This window comes from Raphanus sativus, chromosome 9 (genome assembly GCF_000801105.2).
Source record: "Raphanus sativus cultivar WK10039 chromosome 9, ASM80110v3, whole genome shotgun sequence".
Lineage (NCBI taxonomy): Eukaryota > Viridiplantae > Streptophyta > Magnoliopsida > Brassicales > Brassicaceae > Raphanus > Raphanus sativus.
Window position 1 is genome coordinate 19,014,607 of NC_079519.1, and position 18,836 is coordinate 19,033,442.

Below are 18,836 nucleotides of genomic sequence, written 5' to 3' on the forward strand. Positions count from 1 at the left end.
CAACTCTCTACCTTCCTGGTCTTTAAGGATCCTTCATGGACCAAACTTGTTTCATTTTTTTGGCCAAGCCAAATCAGCATTTCATCTCACTCACCTAATGTGACTTTCCGTACTCTGCTTTCAGTAGCAACATTTAAGTTCAATTCACAAATTGTAGTCTTGATATATTGGTGTTTTAGACATCTTGTATTGTTTTCTAATTGATTTTGAGTCTTTATCGAGTTTCTCTAAACTTTTTCGAGTTATTATAGATCTAGAGTTGCACTGGATAGAGGAAATGGACCAGTTAGAGTAAAAGAGACAGAAAACAGTGCAATCTGGTTATTTCATGCAGAACAGTACGTAGTGATTGTTCCCAATCGAGTGGAGCAATCCGAGTGCATGTTCCAGCGAGAGAGATTTTTAAGAAAACTTCTAATATTTCGAAATTTTATCTAGGGTTTCCTCTTTTTCATCCCAGGCCGCCACATACCGCATACAGTGGCGGATCCAGACCAGATATTTGATGGGAAGCACATATATAATACATATAGTTCAAAGTATTTTATTTATATAGTATAATTAAATAATAACTTATATTCATGGAATTATATGGTGATTACAAAATAAAAATGTATCTAAATATATTAAATCAACAGATGTTTAAATTTCCACTTAACTATTTAAAAGAATTTAATTTATTAAAATATAAGCTATAAGTATTTTATAGCTTATATTTAGTTTATAATGTAAACCTAGCATCGTATGAGTACTTATTTTATAGGGCAATTGCAGTAGATAGACACAGAACTAATAGAAATTAGGAGAATGGTATTCTACTGTTCGACTTTCTATTATTACCAGAGTAGCCCTATATGCTAGTAATAGTAGTCTATACAACCTGGGACCCTACTATCCGTAGCATGCTAGGGTAATGATGAGAGGCTAGACAAATAAACCACGTAATTGATATCATGTCTCTTGAAACCAGATTTTTTGGTTTATTTTCAGAATTCATGCAAACAGCCTCTCAACTCAATTATTAGAGTACGAAATTGAAGATTCAAGAGTTTCTTTTTTTTTACTGGCGGAGAGTACGGAGCTGAAGCTGTTGCAGGGTCATCCTATTCCGAAGCTCCACCATGGTGTCCGCACGGCTTGTAGATTTTCCGGAGGAACCAGACGACGGAGATGTGGGCCCTTTACCCGATATGATGTTTGCCGCCGGCGAGGAACCTGTAGGGGTCCGTGTTCTTACGTATCAGTCTTCTAGTTCCTTAAATAGGATATTTAATGCTCTAGACGAAGAGGAAATTGATTTCATTAGGAAATCGCCATTTGGGAAGTTGATAGAGATAGCAGATAAACCGGTGTTTTCCGGAAGATTCGCCAGGTATATGTTATCAAGACAGCTTAAAACGAAGAAGAAGTATGAGTTATGGTTCAGGTTTGCTGGCCATCCCATTAGATTCGCTCTGCGCGAATTTGCAATTGTTACGGGGCTCCGATGCGGTAAATATCCGGCGAAGGCGAAGATGAAGCTTAAGAAGACAATATCGGCGAAACCTTATTGGCCGTGTCTATTTGGAAAAGTGGAGGTTGTGACGGTTTCTTCGGTCATCAAAATGCTTTATCGGAAAACAGTTAAAGACAAGGAAATCCGTATCAAGTATGCTTGCTTGGCTTCTAGAATCGGTTCTCCTCCCAACTAGCGTTAAGATGAAGATTTCAAGAGAGCATGCTGAAGCCATTGCAGATCTTGATGACTTCTTTTCTTACCCATGGGGAAGACTTGCATTTGAAATGCTCGTTGGGAGTATAAAAGAGCGTGATGAGGTTGCTCTGTCTCAAAATACTATTGCTGTTAAAGGATTTGCGCTAGCTCTCCAGCTTGTGCTGGTTGAAGCAGTTCCTGCGTTGACAGAGGGTGTGCAAGAATTATGTTCATCATCTGAATCTGATAGTGATGATGTCGAAGGAATTAGTCGTGATATATTTGCAAAGAAGAACACTCTAAATCCATCACATGGCCGAAATGTGGACAAGCAAAGCAATGTAAGATTTCATAATATCAAAGAAAGCAGTTACTGTTGGGTGCATTAATATATACTAGATTTTGACCCGCGCTTCGAAAGCGCGGATATTATTTTTTAATTTTATGAAATATATTAATTGTTTGTAATTATTGAATATATTTATCTTAGTAAAACTTGTTTATTATAAATTCGACACATAGAGTGTTTCTAGTAAATTATGTATTTCTCTTACTTTGTTTTATTTCCTCTCCAATCAATATATTTATTTAGCTTGTTGTTAAATTAAATGATTATAAACTTTATGTATATTTTGAAAAATATGATGATATTTGTTCTTCATGTAATTATTAGGGTTTGGCAAAATGAATCCGAGGAATAGAACCAATACCGATCCAAAAATATAGTACGAAACCCGAATATAAATTGATTAAATATTCGAATTATTCAAAATTTTGTTATTTAGAGAACCGAATCTGATCCGAACCGAACTATTCGGATACCTGAATTTATCTAAGAATAGATTTATATACTTATATATATATATTTAGATTTAACTTATATAAAACATCAAGAATGATACTTTTAAATTGGTTATAAACACTTGAAAATATATATAGACACTCGATAGTAAATTTTTTTTTTTTGTCAACTTTAGTCACTTTGGACCTTTAATCCTCAAACTGAGGTAAGGAGGGGTCGATAGTAAATATCTGAAATAGTTAAAGTATACTCAAATCACCAAAAATACTTAAAATAATTATTGATTATGTATCCAAAATTTTAAATCAAGCCAATTGATATGTTAAGCTTAGGTATTCTGACATATGTTATTCAAATTTATAGGTAATATATTATTTTATTTATATATTTTGAGAAATTTAAAATATATAATGATTTAAAACTTTAAAAATAATTTAAATGGGTTATCCAAACCCGAACCAAAGATCTGAATCAAACTCAAACCAAAATTTAGAAACATCATAATAGGGCTGAAATCTTTGACCCCGAAAACCCGAAACACAAATCGATCAGAACCAAACCCGTATGGGTACCTGAAAGCCCATCCTTAGTCATTACTCCCTCCGTTTCGAATTAGATGTCGTTTTGGAGCAAAATTTTCGTTTCAAATAAGTGTCGTTTTATGATTTCAATGCAAAATTTATTGACTTTTTATTCTAATCTATTATGCAAAATTTATTGACTTTTTATTCTAATCTATTTTTCTATTTCAAATTGGGCTTTGCATTGTATTTTGCTTATATTGACAACATTTTTTTATAATGGACTTAATAACTTAAGCCTATTACTTTTTTGTTTAATACCACTATTTTTGTTTGCAAACAAAATATTTTTTTTAAATACTACAATCTATGTTTCTAAACATTCTAAATTTTTTAATCCTTTTATTCAAGTCTCCAAACAATCCAAAAAAATTGGTTGCATTAAGAGAAAGCATATTTAATTAGGTTATGTCTTTTATTTGGGAAGAAAAAATCAAGAGAAAGAGAAGGTAATATTTAATTTATTAGATTGCATAAGATATAAGATATTTACGTGGTGAGTAAGATTTCATTACAGATTTTACTGTTTTTTTAAGTTAGCAATAATCGTGAACGAATTTTACACCTATAGCCAAACACATCAAATCTTTTTAATACTCTTATCCAAATATCCAAACACACCGAAATTGTACTTCAGCTTTAATAAGATAGATATGTCTTTTATTTGGGAAAAAAAATCAAGAGAAAGAGAAGGTAATATTTAATTTATTAGATTGCATAAGATATAAGATATTTACGTGGTGAGTAAGATTTCATTACAGATTTTACTGTTTTTTTAAGTTAGCAATAATCGTGAACGAATTTTACACCTATAGCCAAACACATCAAATCTTTTTAATACTCTTATCCAAGTATCCAAACACACCGAAATTGTACTTCAGCTTTAATAAGATAGATATATATATATATATGGTAAACGAAATTTATAATAGCTTATCATGAATATTTGTTATATGAACGTTTACATCCAGAAATTCATTTAAGTCAGTTTTTATTACGCATTCATGTATATTTGTAGGTAAAGGTTAGTTGTCTTATTGGTGAGGACAATACTCAAACTTTTGGCGAAGCAAATTTGGTGTGGTCTGATGAAGAGCCTGATTCCACAATTGATAACCTCGTTTCCAGAATCGACACAAACTATCAGTTCACAACTTCTTTGTTTCGGGGTGGCCTAAGACATAGTGACGTAGAGCGTATGCGACAATCGTGTAAATCTACTACAAAGTCAAGGAAGTCAACATATGGACATGGCCATCTACAACACGCTGATGCCGGTAATATCACAAGTGATGTGATTGAGAAAATCAAACCGCAGTTTGATAACTTGGAGAAGAAGTTCAAAATGGCTTGTCGAATGGGTGATGCAATTGAGGGTAAGGTTGTTGTACACGTCAAACAAATGCTTGACACGTTCAAAGCTGAGATGATGGTATCTGTCAAGGACATGGTTGCAACAATGTGTAAGGAGAATGTTGATACGCCGGGCGTGGTATGTAATCAACTTTTGCCAGCACCGGTAACATTGCCTTTTACCTCGATGGGGCCAGTTGATGATGTTGATATAAATGCAGAAAATATTGCAAATGTGCTAAGAAACATAAGTGATTACTCAACACCACCACGTTCAACCCCTATTAGCCAGGTAATAACTATCTTTTTTGGATTTAAAAGTTCTATAAGGTGGTCTTTGAAGCTAGTATTTTCCCCATCTTATGTAATCTCTCTTATTAGGACGAGAATCTTACTCCATCGAACAAAGGAGTTGGCGCTTCCGGCTTTGATCGCCAACCTCCAGGAGGAGAGACATATGCACAATCTGAAAATAGCCAGATTCGTACCTGCCAAAATGTTTTCCAGCAACGTTTGGTAATTGTGGATATACTAATTGTTGTCGTCCCAATTATACCTCAAATTGCGCAAATCATTTGATTGATATTGTTTTGTTACTATCTTATTGGTTGCAAAGGACGCTCATAAGCGGCAAAGCGAAAACTTGGGCAGTGAACCTTCCTTCTCCCTTGGTTTAACTCAAGATGAGCATAGTTTGGGCGACGACCGTGTTGTGTCAACCGAGGTCCGGCAGCAGGATTGTACATCTCAAACCAATGTGGTTGAGAACAATGATCAGGGTCAAGGATCAAGGAAAAGCAAGCGGCAGAAAACTGTTCCATCAGGTCTAGTTGCGGATTACCAATGTGGACGACACATTATGGCCCGAGTTAAAGAAGCACAGAAGTTCAGTTTTGGAACTTACGATCAGTCTGAGATGAGAAGGAAGTATGGGCACCTGTGTGTCAAGTTCGGGCAGAAGTTGTAAGTTATCTACTTTTCTAGCTGTAACAACTTATTTAGAGGACTTTATAATAATATAATTACTTTATTCCAGTGTACTTAACGTTGGTGGCATTGCTGTTTCTGCAAAAGATATCCGACAACTTTTAGAGAGACAACGTCTTTTAACTGCAAAGGTTGGTGTAAGCATAGTAAGTGTGTTCGATCGTCGTTTCAATCCCATTGTCTGAACGGGATTTTTTTTCCCAGGTAATTGATATTCTTCTTCGAGTTGCACGGTTCGTAATCTCACCTAACCTACCTCCACAAGGTCCACAAAGTGCCACTTTCCTTGATACCAAATTTGTCCTTGCCATTAACCGGATTTTTCCGAAATTTCTAAAGAGTCGAAATAAAGAGGCATACAAGTTTCCAAAAGGTTTGATTGATATCTTTCCTTCTAAAGATGATCCCCAGGTTCATCCAATAAGGTATTACTTTCCTTTCAATATTGGTATGAAACATTGGGTTGGTATTTGTTTTGATGCTCGCCTTCTCACTGTTCTCGATTGCAATACGAGCCTGTTCACCGATAGAGCGGTGGAGACGTATCTAAAAAGTGTCATCCAGCTGTTGCCTTATCTCGCAAGATATGTGGGCTTGCAGACAGAAGAAGAGCCCGTTATGCAGTGTTATGATGTTGCAAGGCCTAAATATGTGGCACAAAATAGAAATCCATGTGACTCGGGTTTAATGGCTGTCATATTTATGGCAAGGCATGCAATAAACGGTATAGATGGGTGTAAAAATATTTCACCTAATTCTCTCGAAGAAGAAGCAAGGAGGGCGGCCATTATGGCATATGAGTTCAATCAGCAGCTGTAGTTGAGGGCCGTGTTAGAGGTTTGATGGAGAAGAAGGGATGGTCTGACTTTGTATGAGTTCTATGTTTTATAATGTACACATTTGGTGGCCATGTTTCCATAAGCATGGTTGTGTTTCTGTCTTCTTCTATAAGCATCTGCCACTTTGACAACTTAAACAATGTGGGATTTATATAATATTTTAGAATTTCTAAATCGCTGGGTTTCCATTTTTCTTTGTTAGACTTATAATAGTATAACTATTATGCTTATCTGATATAGACCTCTACAATACGGTTATGCTCACAAGAAGCCTATCCATAGTTTTGTAAAAGTTTTTGTGTGTTGCCTTTGTATCTTATCCATAAATGTATTGTGTTACTTACCTTACTTCTAATTGTTTATCTTACATTTGGTCCGAATACTAATGTAACTTCTAATGATCCGTCGTGTTGATATCATCAATTAATCAAACAAATATGAGACACACATTGTTTTCTCCATGTGCTTGTCTTATCAAGTCAGGCACGCGTATTGAAAATTCCTATAGTCTTTGTTTTGAATTAGAAATGACAAATATGGTGAGTCGGTAGTGTCAGTATTCGAATATCATGATTATATCTATAGTAGAATAGCTACCTATATCACTCAATAAATTCATAATATGGCTGGTTCTTTATGTCATCTTCTTATCCCAGAATTTTTCTTCTATAAATACATACCGTTCGCAATTGATCATCCATCACCACACAATCATCCGCTTGCAAAGGAAATTAAGGTTAGTAATTGCCACTCACATATAGAGTTATCATATCACTTTTGACATACTTAACTAATGCTATTTTGCAGATGTCCACACCGCTACGTATTCGTTTATTTCATGGCGCTTGGACCCGCAACGTTGAGGGCCATTGGATTTTCCAGAGGAAGCCAAGTGACCTTGGATATACAGTTTTAGTGAAGCCTACGCAGACGTTAGGTGAGTTGGAGATTATCGTTCGTGACCGTTACCGCTTGAATGATGATACACCATTGTCGATGGCGTACCACCCACCGCAGTGGATGCTGGGGGCAGAGGGAACTCGAAGTCCTCCGACCACACTTACATCGACGGACGATGTTGCGGAGATGATGGGTATTCGTTCATCGTTTCCTGAATTGAAGCTATGTGTTACCTCTGGTGCGGAACAAGTTGCTCATTACTAGTTCCTTATGAATACCCCATTTTCCATAGGTGATTCAGCTTTTGTTTATTTCATTCATACTTTAATTGTTATGGTCTATACACATGTAGCCAAGTTAAAAGTAAATGGATTGAACTCTTACATAAGCCATTGTGTTTCAGGATTAGGGGAAGAAGAACTGGTTGCAAGTCAGGAAGTCATTGACGAGATATTTACCGAGGCAGAAAAGGTTGTTATCTATAGAGCCCATTTTGAACTTCAGAGAGCAAAAAATGCTAGACAGAATGCGGGGTCGACCAGTGGTAAGAATTACGATATGAAGACACAAATTTAGTTTATTTCATTACAAGCAAAATCCCTAAGCATTATGTTCTCTACTAACTATGTTATTTTTCCGTCTATAGATGTGGGTACCGGTCCATGTGGATCTGATGATTGAAAGAAGGGCTGCAGTTGATGGATCGCAAAATGTGGAAGAATAAGGCACTTTGGGTTGTTCTATGTTAGTGGTTTATGTGTATTTTGTAACGGTCTTGAATAAATGAAGTAACTTTGTTGCTTCATATGTTGTCTCTTTAAGTCGAATTCTCTGTTTGAGTTCTGTTCAATTTAGCTTGATCTATGATATGTAAGGGAAACCTTTATTTCGTATGCATGTTTAATATATATTAACTTATGTGTTTAAATTTTGGGTATTTCAATCATTCAGCTGATATCTACATTGTCGTACAACCAAATATCTACAGCATCTATATCACCATTTCGTTCACATGAGTTATTCCGAAGGTGCATGCCAATTTCTAAGTTACGGCATCATCTGTACATTCCAGTTTATAAAACATACAACAATATACAATACTAGTTCATTATGAAATCCGAAAAACCTTAGCATTAAAGTTCATTAGAATAAGCATGCAAGTTTCACAAACCGAAAGACATAATAAGTATTCAAGTTTTACAAACCGAAAGGAAAACAAACAAGTTTCATAAATAGGAAACACAACAACGGAGATATCTAATTCCGTGAGCTAGAAGCAATATTGGATATCGTTTGATCGGTACACCCTTTCCTTTTCGGACAAACAGTAATGGAGCTGTGGTCCCGTCTCCAACCACATTGAACACAAACGAGTCTCCGTTGCTGCATCTGTTATCATGACAGAACTTTCTCCACCCTCTGCTGATGTAATATGCGCCATCTGATTCGCTAAATCGGAAGCTCGCACTCCATGACTTTCCCGCTTTGTTGACAAGTTTAACCTCTTTGCATTGTTGGTTCAAAGCAGTACAGCACATAGCTTCCACAGGAAGATACTACAAACAAAGAAATAACAGACACATAAATTTTCATAACTAAACATGGTGTATAACAAGGAAAATTCTACTCACCATTTTGTCGTCCTTTTGATTTTTATCGGTCACCTCAGCCAAGAAGCAGTAGTCATATGAGAAAATAGGAGCATCATCTGCATCGGCTTCATCGTTAACGATGTGAGGATTGTTATACTCAATCTCACAACAGCTAGGACCAAAAGGAGTGACATGAAAGACCATGGCTCCTTCGTGTTTGAAGATGACAATGTTACCGACTCGTAGATCATGTGCTTCGGTGAATTCTTTCCAACCTTTGGTGAGTGTCCTGTCTTCTCGTATCACCTCCCAACTTTCATCTGAAGCGTCCGATCTTAGTTTCCATGGTTTATTGATCTGATTCCCTTGTATGTGTTTTGAGAAAAAGGCAAGCGGTATTGTCACGCCAGTCTGAAAACCAGGAAGGAGAGGCTTGAAGAAATGAGGTTCCTGTGGAGTTGTCATCTGCAAAGAACCTACGAGTTTGTAAATGAAAGAAGTGTCCGACCACACAACAACAACAACAACAACAACTAAAAGCAGTGTCCGACCACAAATCAACAATAGCAGTGTCCGACCACACCAGAACAATAAAGAAAATCATCATCCGATCATTCCAGTTGTATTGATTTCCAAAACACTTATCACTTTAATCAAACCTAATCTACTATCTCAGACTATCACTATATATAGTCTCGACGAACACATACCTTCTTCAAAATCAAGGGTGAAGTTATGGTTCTCTGAGTTGCGTGCGGTGAAACAGGCTCGGTGAATTAGATAGAGACAAATGCGAACGGAGGATACAGTCGGAGAGAATCGCACTCTAGATCGCCTTCGTACTGCTTTCGGAGAGAATGACGATCTCAACGAGGTTAATGGCGGAGTGAACAAGGTTGTCTCCTTTCTTCTTATCTTGTATTTTGATCAACCATTTAAATTCAGACTAAAAGAAAGGGAACAAAGGTTTTGGGCCAATTATTTACGGCTATTTTTGGGCCTTTATGGTTTAAAACTCAACTAATGGATTGTCTTTTTTAACGTAAACCGACGGCGACATTTATTTAACTTTGTGTTTTAGAAATGAATTTGCTATATGGGTGGCGCAATAACCGTTTAAATTTTAGCTACATACGATCCGGTTATGATAACCGGATACAACCTTAACTTCTAACCCAAATAAAAATTTAATTTGAAATAACGTGTCGCCATATTTAGGCAAATTACTGATGTTTTTACGTTCATTACTTCGCCACCAAAACGTAGCATTCTAAGACTGACATTTTTTAAACAAGTAGGAAATAGACAATATAATTTGGCTACTTATTTATTTCACATTCTCGGGCATTACAACAACCTGCCTCTATCGAAACATGTGTACAATATTTTACATCACATGTTTACTTATTCTGTCTTTGGCAGACCACCATGCTTATCAAACACCTTCATCATCCGAGAAAAGCCATATTGCCGGTTTTAAACTTCACTTATATAGCAACTTTGCAAGTTGCTTTGTTATGCCCGGTGCCCTTGCAACGGCTACATAATCGTCTTTTGCCTTGAGTTTTCATCTACAAAATATAAATATGTTCATGTACTATGTTTTGAATTATATAGTAAACGTATTATACCACATATGTTTACCCTTATTTCACCAGTTGACATTATTCTGCTCTTCCTAGGTCTTCCGGGGGGACATCTCCTTCTCGGTGGATATATTTTCGATGGTTCTCCTTCTCCTTCGGTTATGTCTTCAGTTGTTTGGACTTGGGTGCTTATGGGTACTATGTCAACCGCATACGCAGCTGCAAGCGTTTCGACTGAGTAATAGCTAGACACTAGATCTTTGATACATACCTTTTCTTTGATTGCGGCAGCAATTGCATGAGGGCAGGGGATGAGTAGCTTTTGAAATGAAAAACAGCTGCAAGCTTTTTCGGCAAGGTTAACATGAAATGTGGCTCCGGTCTTGTCATTCACTTCAAACTCAACATGGTTAATTCGCCTAACCCTCATCCCTGCGCTATCTTCAAAATTAGAGTCTAATATCTGGTTAACACGATGCGTGAGTCTTCCTCTACTATTGGTTCTGTGATTACGTCTTTCGGCAAACCAGTTCATTAGTTTTTCTCTAATATACTCAACCAAAGCAACTATTGGATACTCTCGAGCTTCCCGGAGTACGGAGTTCCATGTTTCCGCAACGTTGCTCGTCATAACGTTGTACCGATTCCCCGCAAAATGGGCCCGTGCCCAGTGTTCGAAACCAATTTCAATCAAGTACTCTGCACAAGATGCATTGATGGTTTTGATTTCGTTGAACGTGTTGTAAAAGTCACTGAGTTGAAATGCTCTGGCCGCCTTGCCCACCAAGTAACCAAGGTTCTTGTTTTTGAAATATGTCATAATGTTGCGTTTCAGATGCATAACACATGCACAGTGATGGGCGGCTGGATACACCTACAATTAATATGTAATTTTACTTCCCTTAGTCAGAAAATGAAGATTCAGTTAAATAAGAATAAAACTAAGTAAATCATATATATACCTTTGTTATCCCATTGTAGATGGAAGAATGTCTGTCAGACACAAAAACAATTTCATTGTTGTTCGGTATGAACTTCAACAACATTTTAAAAAACCACTCCCATGCTTTATCTTTTTCACCATCCACTATTGCCACGACAAGAGAGAAAACTTGGTAATTGCCATCTTGTGCTGAAGCCGACAATAAGCATCCCGCAAATTTTCCTCGCAAATGTGCTCCGTCGATAATGACAACAGAACGCATTTGCTTGAAACCTTGTATACTTGCACCAAGTGCAAGAAACATGTATTTGAATTGTTGCCCAATGCCAGGTTGGTAAACTGTTTCAATTTCAGCCAATGTTACAGGATTAGCCATTACGAGGCGGTGGAGGTAGTCTCTAAGAAGTTGATATGATGTCCCATTCTCCCCTTTTCCATAATCAAGTGCTACTTCTCTTGCTCGCCAAGCTTTCTAGTAGGAAATTCTAATATTGTGATCACATAGCATGAATTGAATGATATCATTAGGTCGTGGTCCACATCCGGTCCCAGTAAATCTATACTTTATCATTTCTCCAATGACATTGTGTGTCGCTGCTTCATCATAACCTGGAGACAGAAGTTTTCAATATCATAAGTTCGTTACCTATAGTATTCAATTTATATAAGTTATTTTTACTCATCTTAGAATATACTCCTTTCATTGTACCTTGTGCAACAATAGTGTTTAGTGTATGATAAACGTAGTCGTTATATTAATGTTTTATTTTTTTTAAAAAAATTTGTGTTACAAGTGCATCAGTATGTTGAAACATACAATATTGACCAAATGTTACGTAGTCCAAGGCTAATCATATGTTTAGAGACAATTGTGTTTGTGCGAAAGTTGTATACATTTCAAGTGAAATAGTTATATCATTTCCGTTTTTATATTATATTCCTGACGAACAATTTTACACGCTTAAAAATTTCTAGAAGTAAATATAAGTTTCTTCCCTGCTCGATCGTCAACCGAACATGAATGTTGCAAATAAACTTTACGGATCTCGTACTTCTCCACGTTCTTCATTTTTTTTGCGTAAATTCTCCATTTGCATGACGAACTTATGCATATTAGAACCATCCCCTCCGGTGTTGAGCGCGAGTTTTTAAACCGAAATTTGTTTGTCATTGCATATACGGCCAACTGTTGTTTGAAATCATCTCTACTTTCAAACAGCTGTCCTTCATATAAATCATGCGGTTTGTTGTTTGTGTTTCCTACAAATTATGGTGTTCATATGGTCATTAGTTGGAAAGGAAAAATGTAAAACCAGCAACATATTTCACATTCATTTTTTTTTGGCCTTACACTATTTTACATCACACGGCCCCGCTATTATATTAGATTCTGCAACATTCCGCTTTTAAACATAACAAAATAAGCTTAACCCCAAGCCTAGATATTCTACATCAAAAGGTGGCTACTTATTTATGACTTCAGCTATATATTTTAAGAGAGGGGACCAAACCCACCGCTGCCATCTTCAGCTTCATCGAACGAGTCTTCACCTTTCTTGTCATTTGTCTGCTCATCACAACTGTTTCCCATACCCAACCCAAGTGTGAGATCAAGAGACGGTTCTGTTTCGCCTGCTTGGAAAGGCGGATTGAAACCGTTGTCGTTTTGTCCATTGTTGCCATTGCTAATTATAGCCATCTCTGCCGATGATTCCCCTGCGTCAACAAGCAGAACAAATATTAATACGATACAGACAACGGGAGCTATATTTAAAATTCAGATACTTAAAAGCCGAGCAAAGACCTATTAAGCTAACTTGGCGACCAATGTTTTCAACTCCCATAGAAATTAGAACTACATCATCAGGGGGAGGTAAAGCTGAATTGTTTTCCATGTTGTTCAGATCATTAAAAGAACCAGTGTAGGAACCTTCGCTATCATCATCTACAACAATGATTGGTGGAGGTTGTGGAGCACATATCCTTCTGTTTTGAGTAAGTGGGAGTCCGATGCTTCCATCGACAGCTTGTTGAGATGGTGCAACGAAAAGTTCATATGCCATGGCATCCCAATAAGCTTCCTCATCAGAGGGTTCGTCCCACAAGTTCATAGGTTCGACAACCAATGTTGAATGATCTTGAACCATTGCAGTTGCTTCATGATATGCCATTGTGTTGTGAACGTCCTCGCTGTTGACGGGTTCGCCATAGAGAACTAGGTAAATGTAAGTAGTTAGCAACCAAATGACGATTCGGGCGGCGTAATTCAATCAGAAAATAATATTAATTAAATTTCAGGCATTACTTAAGATTTTTTTTATGATATAATTACCAAAATAATAGTTTCCACTAGCCACAAGTTTTAATTGTTAAACTATGGTACATGACTTTATGAATCATAACTTACGTGTCTATATTGTAAACCATCTATACACTTAACTAATATCTATTAGCTATCGCAACCAAATATATTGCTATCATATATATAAATTCTTATATATATATATATATATACTAAACCAATGCTAACCTTGATCAGTTGGTGCAATGGTATTTAGAGGATCCGGAGAGAACGGAAGAGTTTCCCTAAGTGAGATAACATCATCCCCGTTCATGAGGTGATTTCCACCTAGATCTTCTATGTCATCATCATCGTTCTCTAGACCATATACCTTTTCTATCTTGAGGGAAACACGGAAGACGAGAAGTAATTGGGGTTCGTTAAACATTATCTCCAACATATGTTTGCTACATACGATTGGATGACCACCAACCAAGTCTAGCACATATAACAAAATACATAGAATTAGTAACAACGCCTTATTTATTTAAATATAATGAACAAAACAAATCATGTTTAGCGGATCTGACCTATAATTGCTTGGCGGTGTTGTTCTTCTGTGATACCCTCTTGGAGGTAATGTTTGTCATCGATTGAGAAAGGAGTTCTACAGAAAAACTGGTATTTAGCGACTAGTTCAGGACCACTAGTCACATAAAGCAGTGGATCTGGGATGTAATCAAGCACACTAGTCAGGAGTTCCACGTCTTTGTTGGTAAGTAAATTGCATGGTGGTGTGGTACGCGCATCGGAATTCAGGAACCAATCCGGGAGTTGATATGTTAAAGCAACGGGCGTGAGGATCCCAAGGTTGAGAGTTATACGGATCATCTCAACAAGTCCCTCGACAGTTTCGGTATTGTGAAGAATGATCCCTTCAGTAGTCGAATTTGGTGTCTCTTTGAAAGTCCACTCACCGGAGGGCGATTTGCTCCAAAGCCCTAAAACGAGCCGAACTAACCTTCCCATCTGTAATCACAACCGATGAAAGTTAATCGAATCTTCTTCTCATATTTCAATCGGTTACAACAAAAACGAAAAATATGATGAAAAAAAATTGTAAACCCTAAAAACTTTTAACAGTTACCTTTTGCTAGACCTTTAGTGTTGTCGCCAGAAGGTACCTCTGTAAACTGGATTTTTTTTCTTATGTTTGTGTGTTGAAGTTGGTAGCTGGTTGCTCCCTTTTATAGAAAAAACTTAGTTCTGAATTATCTATTATACGATTAAAATCCAGCTTCTACTGTTTCGCAGCATTAAATGCGCCAGCAACCTAGGTATAGACGAAATGATTAACAATGTAGGTTCCACAAAATATCTCTGACATTATACTTATTTATTTTAAAATTATATTATGCTCATAGTCGGTTTTGTTTCTGTTGCATTGACATCACTCGGTTTAATGTTCGGGTTAAATAGGAATAGTGTTTGTCCGGTTTTAAAAAAAAACGACGTACATGATTTATGTTCAATGGTTGTTGTTGGTAAACGTGTTCAACTTAAGAACGGTCCGAAGTCATTTTTTTAACATTTTTAAATGAACTTTTTTCCATTTACTTACTTCTCTGCATGTAATTCCGATTCAATGTAATTGCCGTCTAATTATTCTTAATATTTTTCGGGCTCAAAATTCATTAATTTTGTTAAATATACTGTTACATTTGGTCGGACCTACAATTATTTTTCGTTTCGTTAATAATTAGACCGGGGTTTGAAGCTCTTGTAGTTTCATGTCAAAAGCCCAAATAGTAACATTTATCAAATGTTTCGTTATAGAATTTCGCACAAGTCTCACATATTTCTCCTTTTTTATCAAATTTGTTAGCTGTATTGCAATTTTTTGTAAATAAACATTAGTCACAGCTAGGGGTGTCAAAATGGGTCAAATGGGTCAACCCAACCCATAACCCAAATGGGTTGATTGTTAATGGGTCATGGGTTAACCCAACCCATTTATTAAATGGGTTGGGTTAATCCATGATCCATTAAATTAAATGGGTCAAATGGGTTAATGGTTGACCCATCAACCCAATATTTTATACTGAACCATTTTTAAAAACAAAGAAGCAAAGTAACACATATAAAAATAACGTTTCAAAACAATATGATCAAAACAACGTTTCAAAACACATACGATCAAAAGGTTTCATCATTCATGAATATCAAGCTTCAGTTTTGAAAAAAAAAGTTTCATCAACAATAATATCTTTCACCTGCACCAGCTACTGCTACTGCGTCTCTTCTTGGTCCATCTGCATATTTTACATACACCAGACCAGAGTATAAATATATTGCATCAACCTAGCACAAATCCTCTGCATAGAATCATTACGACTTTATTAACATAACTGAGAACTTCAAAATCCTCACGAAGACAAAGCTGAAAACGTTTTTTAATAACCATTAAACATCTCCATCACGAAGCTAAATCTTATTATAATAACACACATACACACTCTTGGATCAACCGTGAATTGAGCCTAAACACACACAGTCTTGTTTATCAATCTATGACACAGAGATTTCACTCAGAGCTTCAGAGCTTGCGAACACTAACTCGTACGAGACAGAGGAGACTCTGTTAACTATACAAAGATGCTAAAATCACAGAACACATATGCTAACTATACAAAGCTATTCAGTTGAGAGAGTGAGAGACAAGAGACGATTGAGAGATATGAGCATAAACTAATCAGGAAAAGAAACAAGACTCACCACCAGCTATAGTTCCATGGTGCCTAACTTAGTCTCTCTACTTATGCAACAGAACCTAATAGCAGAAACCAAAGAGAACTGCACCAACAACATGAAACAACTGGATGCAAGAGATGTGTTAAAGGGTAGGCAAACGCATCAGATGATTCAGACAAAACCCTATGAATCTCACCTTAACATAGCTAAGATTGTTGCTCTTAAAATTACAAAGAACACAAACAAACGTGTTATACAGCTAAACTATCAACAATACACGAGAACACAAACGCCTTCACACGAGAATACAACAGATACAGTAGAGGAGAGGAAAAACACGTGAAGAGACTCTGAGAGAGATGAGAGTGGGTCGTCGAGAGGGTCTGAGAGAGATGAGAGAGAGATCGATGGAGAGACTCTTTGAGAGGAGATGAGAGAGTCTGAGAGAGAGATCGATGGATCGATGAAGACGAGTTGAGAGAAGAGAGAGATCGGCGTCGGAGGAGAGAGAGATCGAAACCCAAATCGGAGGAGATGAGAGATCGAGCCGGAGAAGATGGATCACAAGAGATGGAGAAGAGAGAGATCGGCGTCTGGTGTTGATGAGAAGAGAGCGAGAGATGATGTCGATGAGAAGAGAGGGATAGATTTTTTTTTTTTTAATTAAACCAAATGGTTAAGAATTGACCCAACCCAATAGATCCATTTAATTTGTTAACCCATAAACCTGCTAACCCATACATCTGCTAACCCATTAATCTGTTAACCCATTAACCCACTGGATCAAAAATAAACAGTTCATTTGGGTTAATGGGTCAATTTGGGTTGGGTCAATCCATGGGTCATGACCCATTTTGACATCCCTAATCACAGCCCTGTATCGTAATAGTTATTAACTTTCTATCCACGTTTTCCACAACTCACCATGCGATTCTTATCCGTTTATTATTCAAAGAACTAACAGTTATACATACGGACAAAATTTTATCTTCTCGCCAGACAGCTACTGACATAAGAATCTTCTCTAGATTTACCTAATCTACGCTTGCTGCAGGCTACGTATCAACTTGTATTTTGGTTAGGGGCATCAACGTAACTTCTTTCGTATTCCTCACGTTAGATACCCAAAAAAATTTTCCCATGCATACTTACCTAATTAAGTTATGTGTCATGGTTTTCTACCACATTTGGCCTATTTTATATTTGGTAAATTCTGCTATAAATATTTCACTATTTTAAAACCACATGTTTAATAATAGATCGTCAATACTATTAGATGATGATGTTTTGTGAACATATAATAATACAAACACAATAAAAATGTCAATACTATTAAATGATGATGTTTTGTGAACATATAATAATACAAACACAATAAAAAATATAAAGTAAATATTTAGATAGTATAATGTAACGTGTGATAGATAGGAGGTAGACACTATTAATTGAATTTTTTTTCTTGGAATATTCCTTATCTTAACTGATTCACAAGTTTTATTTTCTTAATGTTTTATTTTTAGAAAAATAGAAAACATTTAATTAAAATCATACTTTAAAAATATTCTAATTGCAGAATCTTGTAAATATTGTTGAAACAGAAGTTCATCTCAAAAAATGCTTTTTATTTTAATAGTATACTAGATTTTGATCCGCGCTTTGAAAGCGCGGAATAATATTTCGTTTATGTTTTTCAAAATTAAGTTACTTTCATTGTTGATTTAAATTTTAATATTTATGTTTTAATATCTATAATTGAGAGTAATTATTTCGTGTTTTCGATTCGGATTATTCGGTTTTTGGGTTAGAATGTTTAAGACCCGCTTAGGAATCATACATTTTTGGCTCGAATTGGTTCAGGTAATATCGGATGCAGGTCATGTTTTTATTTTTTTTATAAACATGTAGTGGAAGCGAATTAGTAATAGATTGAGTTTAATTCGGGGTTTAAAGAAAAAAATTCCAAAAACGCTTAAAACCAGAATTAAATCCGGAAAACCATAACAATTCAGGTAATTAGAGTAATTCAGTTATTTTGAATATTTTTATTTATAAATTATAATTATATATAAATGAAAAATAATTAATTTTATTATATTTTGAATATTCAGGTACCCGTTTGTTTTTTGTTTGGTTTCGGTTTTTAGGTTTTCGAAAAATAAAAACTTTTTGTTTTTTTTTCTTTTATAATTTTGGTCCGATTTCAATTCTGATTTTTACTCGTTTGGGTACAGTTTTTGGAAATGTTTTGAAACCCGATCCGAACCCATGGTTGAACCTGTAAACCTGGTGATCCAAGATAAATTTGGTTTAGGTTTTGTGAAAAAAATATATTTAAAAACACAGTATAGCCTCCAAAAAAACACTAAAACCCAGAACTCAGTTACTAGTTAAACCGTTGGTTAAACCAATAAATAACTTTTACATTTTCTTTAGTTTTTAATTATGTTTTTTTATCTGTTTTATATTCTAACCTTAATTAAAAGTTAGGTTTTACTATGTTCTAAGTTCTCGCTTATACTATGATTTAC

At 35.9% G+C, this 18,836-nt stretch overlaps 2 protein-coding genes across 2 annotated transcripts; one reads left to right on the forward strand and one right to left on the reverse strand.

Annotated features, from left to right (window-relative positions):
• The first annotated feature begins 4,253 nt into the window (after positions 1-4,253).
• LOC108824875 (uncharacterized) lies at positions 4,254-6,396 on the forward strand. The gene is made up of 5 exons (XM_056994114.1): positions 4,254-4,721; positions 4,811-4,945; positions 5,046-5,392; positions 5,466-5,547; positions 5,621-6,396. Exons 1-5 carry the CDS (start codon positions 4,275-4,277, stop codon positions 6,233-6,235), a joined length of 1,626 nt encoding a protein of 541 aa, XP_056850094.1. The 5' UTR covers positions 4,254-4,274; the 3' UTR covers positions 6,236-6,396.
• Positions 6,397-12,616: 6,220 nt separating this feature from the next.
• LOC108826724 (uncharacterized) lies at positions 12,617-14,880 on the reverse strand. Its single transcript, XM_056993939.1, has 5 exons — positions 14,705-14,880; positions 14,148-14,586; positions 13,807-14,055; positions 13,081-13,491; positions 12,617-12,992 (listed from the first exon to the last, which is right to left on the reverse strand). The coding sequence occupies exons 2-5, from the start codon at positions 14,584-14,586 to the stop codon at positions 12,769-12,771; spliced, it is 1,323 nt and encodes a 440-aa protein (XP_056849919.1). The 5' UTR covers positions 14,705-14,880; the 3' UTR covers positions 12,617-12,768.
• Between the last annotated feature and the right edge of the window lie 3,956 nt (positions 14,881-18,836).

Bases quoted from the DNA above. Each gene is read 5' to 3' on its own strand.
- LOC108826724 (XM_056993939.1), bottom strand. From the start codon at position 14,586: ATGGGAAGGTTAGTTCGGCTCGTTTTAGGGCTTTGGAGCAAATCGCCC. The intron at 14,056-14,147 runs GTCAGATCCGCT...TATATGTGCTAG, and splicing joins ACACCGCCAAGCAATTATAG to ACTTGGTTGGTGGTCATCCA. The intron at 12,993-13,080 runs GTCTTTGCTCGG...TTGTTGACGCAG, and splicing joins TCGCCAAGTTAGCTTAATAG to GGGAATCATCGGCAGAGATG.
- LOC108824875 (XM_056994114.1), top strand. From the start codon at position 4,275: ATGCGACAATCGTGTAAATCTACTACAAAGTCAAGGAAGTCAACATAT. The intron at 4,722-4,810 runs GTAATAACTATC...CTCTCTTATTAG, and splicing joins GTTCAACCCCTATTAGCCAG to GACGAGAATCTTACTCCATC. The intron at 5,548-5,620 runs GTTGGTGTAAGC...TTTTTTTCCCAG, and splicing joins AACGTCTTTTAACTGCAAAG to GTAATTGATATTCTTCTTCG.